Raw genomic sequence first — 11,666 nt, 5'->3', positions numbered from 1 at the left:
TCAATACCCGGAACGTTGAAACATATGTCTCCAAAAAGTTGAACTACTTGTTCACGGAGTCGTTTGGGATCATCTGGATTTTCCCAATCCGTATATTCCGAAATAATAAGTTGTTGCAGAAAATCCAGTATAGGTGTGTTGCCATACATCATTGCCATGGTGCCAGGAACCAGTTGTGTGTTCATTTGTTCTCGAGTTATTTCCAAGTCTCCAAACGTTTTAGAATTTCCAAGGAATATTAAAAACGATGCCCCTTCATTACCATTAACGCCGTTTATCAGTTTAATTGATCGGAAGAAGTCAATTTCCTCACAGCTGTCTGTGTCCGCTTTCTTAATCATATTAGCAGGGTTCTTTCTGATGAATTTGCCATCAATGGTTGGACTGAAACCGACACTGGCAGCAGATGATTTGCCCCTAGATTGCCTCGTATCTAGAATAACCTGGATTATATTTTCATGTGATGCTTCTTTGAGACAATTAAACACTTCATCAACTGTTTCAATACTACAGTTCATATTTTTCGCAAAAAATTTAGCCATATCAATATTATTTTCGAGGTATATACCCGGAAGGCCTAAAGCGCCACTCTGTGTTATACCATTTCTAAACAGTCCTTTATTGGACGGATACAACATATGCATGGCAACACTCATTGAACCAGCTGCCTGCCCAAATATTGTTACCCTGTCTTTGTCACCTCCAAACGCACCGATATTTTCATTAACCCATTGAAGCGCCAAGTGTTGATCAAGTAATCCGAAATTCCCTGACGCCTTTTCATTGTCTATGTCGAGAAATCCGAGAAGCCCTAGTCTATAATTTATCGTCACTACAATAACATTTCCCTCACACGACAATACTGCCCCATCAAAAGGAAAACTAGTACCTATTAAAAATTCACCGCCATGTATAAAGAACATTACCGCGTGACCAGAAGGTTCATCGGGTTTCTGGCGTGGAACATAGATATTCAGGAATAAACAATCTTCGTCTGTCTTTCTCTCCACCGGAAAAAAAGGAAACCTTGGTTGTGGACACGAGGCTCCAAAATCAGCAGCATTATATGTCTCTGAAAATGGACCGAATGGCTGGGGAGGTTGAAATCTTAAATCTCCAGTCGGTGGTTTAGCGTATGGAATTCCGAGGTATCTATCAACTTGATACTTATTTCCTTGAAATGTTACACTTTTCGTTTCTCCAGTTATCGATCCAAGTTTCGTAGCAACGCTTGGAACATCTGCTGATTGATATTGATTTATCAGAATCAGGAGAATAGGTAATCCTCTAATAAAATAAGCCATTTTCCCCATCTAAAAGTGTAAAACAAAATTTACACAAGTTTGTACTGTGCTCACTATGACATCGGGAAATAAAAATGATGGTGTTCCATTGAGGCCATCATATCGCCGTTTGCTATAAGACTAAGGTTCAAGAGAGCGATGCAAAGTCAGATATTGTCGTCGTAAAATGTAAAAAGATATTGACCAAATTGGTACGCTTGAAGAATGAGTACTTACTTTACAACTACCACAACTTTGTTCAAAACAGAAAAGAAGGGATTTCATCACTTTGACAAAGTTGAATACATTTCGGTGCACCTCAACGGTAATTATTCATATTCATCTCGCAATATAAAGTACTTCTACCACGTGATTCACGAGGAAAACAAAGACAGGCGAGGATCATGAAAATAATATCCCGATACACATGCTTTTTTTTACATAAAGTTATTAAACGCAAATATAACAACATATTTGTTTACTTGATTTTTACGAATCAAAATAAAACTAATTAACACAACATTACATTAACTGCTAATAATAACAGCTCCTTCCATGGGCCAAAAAAAACAACATTCCATAAGAGACGCCGACGCTCACCGGCGTCGCCAATAAAGTGGTGATGGGTAATGGGGTGTGTGTGGGGGGGGGGGGTCACACTGAATCTGATAGTACTTAACCGAACCCTCAATAATATGAATGTTGTAAGATTTATTGTTATATCGATAAAATGAATAATTGAATAGCTATAAACTAGATACTCGAGTATATCATAACTGCAGTAATTTGGGGGATGGGGATAACACTTACTCTGAATATGGTTCTCCTGTTTGATGTGAGATATTTTCAGTTAAAAATCACTTGACTGTGTGCATTCATGAAAACGCCCAAAACTGCATCAAAATGCCCCATTTCATCTTTATTTTTAGACTTGTGCAAATATTTATCTGTATAAAAACTCGGCTCTGGCTTTAAGTATAGTGAGACCCTTTTTAGCGCTGGTTTTAAACATTGTTCAAATTTTTTTTTAAAAATTTATCTTGTATGATTTTTCATTAAACATGTTATTCAAACTGTAAGCTTTGATTACGATATCACGTCAACGGACAATAATAATAATAATAATAATAATAATAATAATAATAATAATAATAATAATAATAATAATAAAATGAATTCCATTTTCAACAACATTTTTACATAGAAGGTGTTGCTCTTATAGCATACCGGAAGAGACAATTGCTTGTGAAACATTCTTCATTCGAGCAATTTTTAAGTTGTAATACTGTAGTAAAAGACTGTGCAATTGTTTTTTGTAAGAGGATATTGTAAGAGCCCTGCCAAAGTACTAGAAATAATAATAGTGATATAAGTATACCGTAGTTTGTTGTTTACAAATTTCCTCATGCATGTTACATGCAAATTCGAACATCAGCAAAAGAATATTTAAATTTGTATGTAAATATGATGTGGTTTAAGATATATTTTAAAGTTGATTTTATTTACGTTTTACCTCACCAGCTTATGTAGTGAATGTTGTATGTTTGCCATCATACACGCTTGATTTAAATGTTATTTACAGCCTGTAGATTTTCTTATTTTTCTTCACATTGCCTGATATCTAGACATTTTGGTATTCATGAAGGTAATTTGAAAGAACCTATACACATAAAGGATATAGCTTTGTATATATTATTTCATATTACTTGTATGCTCTTTTGGGCATTCGATGAGAGTTGTTTCAGTTTCACTTTGGTAAACAATGAAAAAGCAGCCATGGCCCTTTTGTTGAAAAGAACAAAAGTGTAATGCTAATTAAGCTACACTGAATCTGTACAAAAATGACCATCAGGTGATTGTCGATAAAGACTTTCGGTAAGCTACAGAATAACAAGTTCCCGACTTATTGATAATGATTTTAAGTGTTGGATGACGTAACTGGGTACCCCTATTAAACTGGTCATTTACATAATAAAACCCCACGAAAAACACGAGAAATATTCAAATAACACCTGATTTGTGAATGAATGAATTACAAGAGCGTAGCGGATGGTATTTTGCATGGCTTTGGAACGCTTTCTTAAACATAATAAAGTACATAAATAATATGTTTCTTGTGAGTAATATTAATAAATACTGAGTTAAAAACTGATGTATGGATAGAAAAACCAAAGAGCATGTAGGTAAGATAGTTACAGCACTCGGAATATTTACAGACCCGGTGGCCTTTTAAAAGCCTCGATCGCTACGCTCTCTCGGTCTTCAAATCGCCACCCGGGTCTATAAATACTATGCAGACCTATTCCTCGTACGGTAACTATTACATAACAGATAAAAATTTAGCACACGCGTATATGTATGGTATCTTACGAGTACCATCTACATACTAGTTATCGGGAGTTATATTGCTTACTGCTATAGTCATCATATATGAAACCATAAGAACTTAACTTAAAGAGGGATTTTTGTAGATTCAAATGAGTTAAATTGATCTGCATCAAGTAGTAAGCCTAACAAATTTGAATGGTTAAAAGTGAGAAAAATCATTAAGGTATTATATAATATATAGCTCTTAGCATGGATATCTTTGCAATTATTAAAGTTGTTCTCTCGGTAAAAAGACGAAAGCTATAAATAATCTGATATATAATATGTTACGATTCATCTTTTATCATGACATGAAGTGTATTTTATTAAACAGTATAATTTGAATAGGGCTCGGTCAGGTGTATGTAAAATCTTTTTGATATACTTTGTTAAGAATACTTCCTGGATAAGGTTGCACCATTTTATTTCACTATATACCATTTCATCATTAATTTCCTGATTTTTCAGTGTGCAAATAATTTTATTATCTTGTTTTAATTTCATCAATGTCTTGTGATAGAACCAATGTCGAGTCTATATATTAAGTATTAAAAATGTTCGCTCAATGCAAAATATCAATATGACAAAATCTTTATTGGAATATGTTACAAAATAAATAGCGTATACTGGTAATCCGTAGTTTTACATATGTGACACCTCGATCCGACTGATTGACTCAGATGCCTTATAAGGTATGGTATGGTGACTTACTCAGGTATGTCGAAAATTATGCATTAGATTATTTCAAGGTAAAATTAGAGTGTTAGTCACCACAAGTAAGAAAAAATATTCTTAGTTGAATATAACAAAGTATTTTAAATAACTGGTTTAAATCCAAGGGAAATGTTTGGGTTAATTTTTATCATTATTATTATTACGTTTCTTAACAAATACTTGGCATGTCATGAAAGATGCGGTTGTTATCTCAGAGAGTGATTAATGGTTCACAACAAGTTTTCAACCCTGCAATTAAATCTATATTAGTAATCGGTATCTGTTTTATCTAATCGATATTGTTTTATCTAAATGAAATCGGTTTTATCTGAACGATACTAAAGTTCTTGATAATATTTACTATACATAAAATGTATAGATTTTTATTTACTGTTCTTACAAATTCTCATCGCCAGATTACTGAAAATGTTACATATGTGTAGAGTATAATTTCATAACATATTTCAAAATCACGTGCCAGTTTATCTATGTTAATTATGATATATGAGACGAGTACTTTTAACACCGAACAAGTACTAAATATGGCTATCTAGTACACCGGGTATATCCAGTAACGCCGGAATGTGAAAATAACGCATGATTCGTGCAATAAGTAACGCAGAATTGTGCAATAAATGGCGGATACCTGACAGGATTTCCAACGCGGTCAGGTATCCGCCATTTATTGCACAATTCTGCGTTACTTATTGCAGGAGAAATAAGTTTCGTCTGCTATCGTTTCACTGTAAAATCTCTAGCGATATTGCTTTTTTTTTCAAACAGATGAACACGGGAATTTTTAGTCGAAATATAATTTAATACCGTCATAATTCAAACATTAATTAAACACATAAAATTAATAGGAAAATGAAAAGAAAATAGAAAATACGAGTAACATCACCAATGACATTAAACACAAAACAAAAATAACTAAACACCCATTTACATTCTATTTTAGAGACGGAAGTCCATCCGGAATCCGGAAATACATTTACGTTCGTGATATTAACACGGTATTGTATTCACATTCATTTTTCTTTTACATATTTAATACAGAGCGTTAAAGGTAATTAATATGACAGACAGTTACATGTTTTCTAAGAAGCACAACTCATACATGTATGTTACTAAAACATCAAATTGTAATTCTTTCGTTATCCGAACTAGTCAGCATTAAGACTTAACAAACGGCAATAAGATCTAGAGCATGTTCGGTTCTTCTTATACTACATTGTAATCAAACTATCAAAATAAAACTTCAGAAGTTCATTTAGGTTAACCATTTGAACATAACTTACATAACTTCATTTTCTGTAGTTGTAAAAAAGACAACAAATATTTTTTCATAGAATACAATAGTTTGTTCATAACAAATAAAAAAAATATAAACAGTTTTTTTTGTTATCCACAATTCCCATCTTTATCACATGTTTGGCTTTCCTTCTTTCCAAACTGTGATGTTACAGTCTGGGCATGCTCTTCTGTAGCATCTATCACAGCTTTTACAATTTTTGTCCAGAATTCCGTTGGTCTCGCATACAAATATTGACCAATGGAATCTTCTTTATCAAACATGAAATAGGATTGAGATTTGACGTCATACTTTGGCCACGCTAACATTTCTGAATCTGGTTTGTTTGGATCGCTGAAAAATGGAATAAAAATTAAAAGTCTTCATTATATACATGTACATCGTTTACATATTGTCCCATTAAAAGCCATGTAGCGCTAGTGAAACATCATAGTCATGATAAGTTAAAGAAGCAGGTAAAATGGAGAATGAGTTAACAGGCAAGCATAGACAAGACTTGTTTACCAGCGACATCGGCAATTTTTTATATTTTTTAAGAAATCCGGTCATTTTTATCTTTTATATGAAATTGACGTGAAAGAACACTTTTGAATATATTAAGTCGGATTCCAAACGTAAATATAATAATACATATATAATAATCAAGAATATAAAATGTATACATGCACATGTATAAGACTTACCCAGTCTTAGCAAAGTTTGTCCAATATTTCATCATTCTGTTTGAAAGATCAAGCTCCCATTCTGGTGGCGTGTACTCAGATATGTTGGAAAGGTCCTGGGGATCAAAGTTATAGCCGAATACAGGTATTAATTCATCTCCATGGTTCGCATATTTCACCCACTTAGGTAATGGAAACAACGGCTTTGCCAATTTAGGAAGAAAATGATAAACATAACTATCGACATTAGATGCATTAGAATGAAACCGACTCATTTCAATACCCGGAACGTTGAAAGATATGTCGCCACTAAGTTGAACTACTTGTTCACGGAGTCGTTTGGGATCATCTGGATTTTCCCAATCAGTATATTCAAAGATAATAAGTTGTTGCAGAAATTCCGGTACAGTTTTGTTTTCATACATAATTGCCATGATGCCAGGAACCAGTCGTGTGTTCATTTTTTTTCGAGTTATTTCCAAGTCTTCTAACATTTCAGAATTTCCCAACCCTGTTAAAAACAAAAATCCCCCTTCATTACCATTCACGCCGTTTATCAGTTTAATTGATCGGAAGAAGTCAATTTCCTCACAGCTGTCTGTGTCCGCTTTCTTAATCATATTAGCAGGGTTGTTTCTGATGAATTTGCCATCAATTGTTAAAGCGACATCGGCAAGGGCAGTAGACGACATAACCCCAGATTGCATTTCATCTAGAATAACCTGGATTATATTTTCATGTGATGCTTCCTTGAGGCAATTAAACACTTCATCAACTGTTTCAATACTACAGCTCATTTTTTTCGCAAAAGATTTAGCCATATCAATATTATTTTCGAGGTATATACCTGGAAGGTCTAATGAGCCACTCTGTGTTATACCATTTCTAAACAGTCCTTTATTGGACGGAAACAACATATGCAAGGCAACACTCATTGAACCAGCTGCCTGCCCAAATATTGTTACCCTGTCTTTGTCACCTCCAAATGCACCGATATTTTCATTAACCCATTGAAGCGCAAAGTGTTGATCAAGTAATCCGAAATTTCCTGATGCCTTTTCATTGTCTATGTCGAGGAATCCGAGAAGCCCTAGTCTATAATTTATTGTCACTACAATAACATTTCCCTCACACGACAATACTGCCCCATCAAAATGATTACTAGAACCTGTTGAAAATCCACCGCCATGTATAAAGAACATTACCGCGTGACCAGAAGGTTCATCGGGTTTCTGGCGTGGAACATAAATATTCAGGAATAAACAATCTTCGTCAGTCTTTTTCTCCACCGGCATAAAAGGATAGCTTTGCTGTGGACACGAGGCTCCAAAATCAGCAGCATTATATGTCTCGGAAAATGGACCGAATGGCTGGGGAGGCTGAAATCTTAAATCTCCAGTCGGCGGTTTAGCGTATGGAATTCCGAGGTATCTATCAACTTGATACGCATTTCTTTGAAATGTTACACTTTTCGTTTCTCCAGTTATCATTCCTAGTTTCGTAGCAACGCTTGGAACTTCTGCTGATTGATATTGATTTATCAGAATCAGGAGAATAGGTAATCCTCTAATATAATACATTTTCCCTACCTAACAGTATAAAACCAAAACTTTTACACAAGTTTGTCCTGTACTCGTGATTGTTTACACTATGACATCCTAAGATAAAAAATACGGTGTTCCATTGAGGCCATCATATCGCCGTTTGGATCAAGAGTGCGATGCAAAGTGAGATATTGTCGTAAAATGTAAAAATATATTGGCAATATTGGTACGCTTGAAGAACGAGTACTTACTTTAAAACTACCACAACTTTGTTCAACACAGAAAAGAAGGGATTTCATCACTTTGACAAAGTTGAATACATCGGTGCACCTCAACGGTAGTTCATATTCATCTCGCTATATCAAGTACTTCTACCACGCGATTTCAGTGGAAATAAAGACAGGCGTGGCTGTCGTGGGGGATGGGTGTTGGGGCGGGGGATGGGGGTGGTCACACCGAATCTGATATTTCCCAATCAAACCCTCAATAATATTAATGTTAAAAGATTTTCTGTTATTTCTAATAAAAGTTGAAAACTTTAAATGAATAAATAATTAGCTATACTGTAAACTAGATACTCGAGTATATCATAACGGAATATATCTAACGATTTGTGAAATATATCTACCGTACTCTGTTATTTTGTTTTAGATTATCAGACTTAACCAGGGTTGGACAATCGAACCCCATCTTGTTATAATTTCCCAAAAGTTACACATTTTATCTCTGTAGCTTTTTTGGCAATCATTACAGTTTTAGTGATTCAGTATTTTGTATGGAAGTAAAAAATACTCGTCTTTTTACAAACTTTGATGACAAATTTCACAATTAGTGCCACTTTCTTTAGGTGATGAGCATCCAGTATTTAAACGTTATAAAACCAGTTTGCCCTTTCTAAAGACGGAAGAATGTTTCACAATTAAGCAATCAACTCTTCGGGTATGTTATAAGAGCAACACCTGCTATGTTAAAATGTTGTTTAAAATGAAATTATTATTATTATTATTATTATTATTATTATTATTATAGATAGATAGATAGATATATATTTATTTATTCAGGTTAAAACACACATATACATAATACAAACACTTAAGCATTTTATATAAAACTGATGACACAATTGTAATAAAATATTTCGGAAGTTTGTCAAACATAAATATCACAGACGGCTCATTAAACTAGAACTGCCACTGTCATGGCGTGAATACCCCCGCATACCACTTTGTCAGAATCAACAGTGGCCATTTAGAGCTCAAGGACAACGTCCTTGCCAAATCTGAGGTTACTAAGCCATTGTTATGTATTCTACATGCTTCAAATGTGAAAATGTAAAAATCAATAAACTGGGGACAGGCATTCTTAAGCAATTGAGGGGAAAACCTTTTTTTAGTCGACCTTTGACCCAGTGACCCTCAAAATCAATAGGGGTCACCTTATAGTCATGATCAACCTCCATGCCAAATATGAAGACTGTGGGTCAAAGAAATATTAAGTTAATGGGTGGACAACCTTTTTGAAGTCAAAGTCCATGTGACCTTGATCTTTGACCCAGTGACCTTAAAATAAATAGGGGTCACCTACTAATCATAACTAACCTCCATGCCACATATGAAGACTGTGTATCAAAGGAATCTTAAGTTATTGAGCGGACAAGCATTTTTAGTCAAGGCCACTGTGACCTTGACCTTTGACCCAGTGTAATAGAAATAAATAGGGTTCATCTACTTTCATGACTAACCTCCATGCCAAATATAAAGACTGTGGGTCAAAGGTTTGTTAAGTTATTGGTTCGACAAACTATTTGAAATCAAGGCCCCTGTGACCTTGACCTTTGACCCAGTGACCTCAAAATCAAAAGGGGTCTTCTACTTATCATGACTAACCTCCATGCCAAATATGAAGACTGTGGGTCAAAAGAATCTTAAGTTATTAGGCAGACAAGCTTTTTATAGTCAAGGCCCCTGTGACCTTGACCTCTGACCCAGTCAACTTAGAATCAATAGGGGTTAGCTACTAATCATGACTAACCTCCATGCCAAATATGAAGACTGTGGATCAAAGGTTTCTTAATTCATTTAATTCATTGGGCGGACAAACTTTTTAAAGTCAAAGTCCCCTTGACCTTAACCTTTGACCCGGTGACCTCAAAATCAATAGGGGTCATCTACTAATCATGACTAACCTACATGCAAAATATGAAGACTGTGGGTCCAAGGAATCTTAAGTTATTGGAAGGACAATCTTTTTGAAGTCAATGCCCCTGTGACCTTGACCTTTGACCTGGTGGCCTCAAAATCAATAGGGGTCATCTACTCTTCATGAATAACCTTCATGCCAAATATGAAGACTGTGGGTCAAAGGAATCTTAAGTTATTGGGCGGACAAGTTTTTTGAAGTTAAGGCCCATGTGACCTTGACCTTTGTCCCCGTGACCTCAAAATCAATAGGGGTCATCTACTAGTCATGACTAACCTTCATGCCAAATATAAAGACTGTGGGTCAAAGGAATCTTAAGTTATTGGGCGGACAAGCTTTTTGAAGTCAAGGCCCCTGTGACCTTGACCTTTGACCTGGTGACCTCAAAATCAATAGGGGTCATCTACTCGTCATGACTAATCTCCATGCCAAATATAAAGACTGTGGGTTAAATGAATCTTAAGTTATTGGGCGGACAAGCTTTTTTAAGTCAAGGCCCCTGTGACCTTGACCTTTGACCTGGCGACCTCAAAATCAACAGGGGTCATCTACTCGTCATGACTAACCTCCATGCCAAATATGAAGACTGTGGGTCAAAGGAATCTTAAGTTATTGGGCGGACAAGAAAAAACCGACGGACGCCCGACGGCCGGACACCCGGACGGCCGGACGGACAAGCTGATGCCAGTATACCCCCCTTACAACTTTGATGTGCGGGGGTATAATAATAAAATATAATACAAAAAAGAAAAACTAAAACTCTTTCTTTCCTTTGACTAGATATCAATTTACCAGTTAAATATAATGTGACGACGTAAGTGGAAGCATGTATAGAGTAGTATGCAATAACCTCGGATTGCCCATGAAAGCCCGAAGGCTTATTTCCAAAGGGGTCCTTGGATATATACTTACTAGAATATACAATATAAAAACAAAAACCTTGAAAAACCAAAACTTCGGAAACTGGAAGATGTCATATAAATAAAGTATTTAACTTTAGTATTTCCTTTAACTTTGCTAAAAGGAAAACAATAAAAATGAAGAGCAATATCTAGTCATACTAGTGAATTTAATTATGATTTCCTAACTGTTCTAGTAAATGGGCCTTCACTGAGCTTTTGTAATCTCCTATCTTATTACTTATTTTATATTTTTTAATGATATTACTTATATTAGGTAAAGTTGGATTATACTCAACAACAAAGGGAATTACACTGCCATCACTTGCTTTATTGTTAGTACACAGGGCCTCATCCTGTGTTAGACATGAAACCTTACTTAGTGCATTATCAATAACATTGATAGGATAATTGATACGGCGATAACGTTTTCCTTGACTGTACGGAATACCATTTTTACAAGACACTGGGTGACAGGAAGAGTATTCTAAATACTGATGATTATCTGTCTCTTTAACATGTAAATCAGTGTGTATAATATTGTTTTTGTCTAATGAAACGTTTACACCTAAAAATGATACGAGTGATTTAGAAACGTTTTGTTTTTTTGTTTTTTTACATCCTTTTATGAAATTTGTATGTGTCATTTTTATTATTAACATTATCACATATGTGACATGATCCTA

At 35.0% G+C, this 11,666-nt stretch overlaps 2 protein-coding genes across 2 annotated transcripts; both read right to left on the bottom strand.

The window, feature by feature from the left end:
* Window positions 1-7: 7 nt before the first annotated feature.
* LOC132731978 (cholinesterase-like) lies at window positions 8-1,304 on the bottom strand (the record flags this gene model as incomplete). Its single annotated transcript, XM_060718281.1, has 1 exon — window positions 8-1,304. A coding segment is annotated over exon 1 (1,297 nt), but the record flags the coding sequence as incomplete, so codon positions are not given.
* Window positions 1,305-4,715: 3,411 nt separating this feature from the next.
* On the bottom strand, window positions 4,716-8,018 carry LOC132731976 (carboxylesterase 5A-like). The gene is made up of 2 exons (XM_060718279.1): window positions 6,360-8,018; window positions 4,716-6,009 (listed from the first exon to the last, which is right to left on the bottom strand). Exons 1-2 carry the CDS (start codon window positions 7,916-7,918, stop codon window positions 5,766-5,768), a joined length of 1,803 nt encoding a protein of 600 aa, XP_060574262.1. The 5' UTR covers window positions 7,919-8,018; the 3' UTR covers window positions 4,716-5,765.
* Between the last annotated feature and the right edge of the window lie 3,648 nt (window positions 8,019-11,666).

Source organism: Ruditapes philippinarum, unplaced genomic scaffold (genome assembly GCF_026571515.1).
Source record: "Ruditapes philippinarum isolate M1 unplaced genomic scaffold, ASM2657151v2 ctg6090_1_1_1_1, whole genome shotgun sequence".
Lineage (NCBI taxonomy): Eukaryota > Metazoa > Mollusca > Bivalvia > Venerida > Veneridae > Ruditapes > Ruditapes philippinarum.
This window is presented reverse-complemented; position numbering and strand designations above follow the sequence as displayed.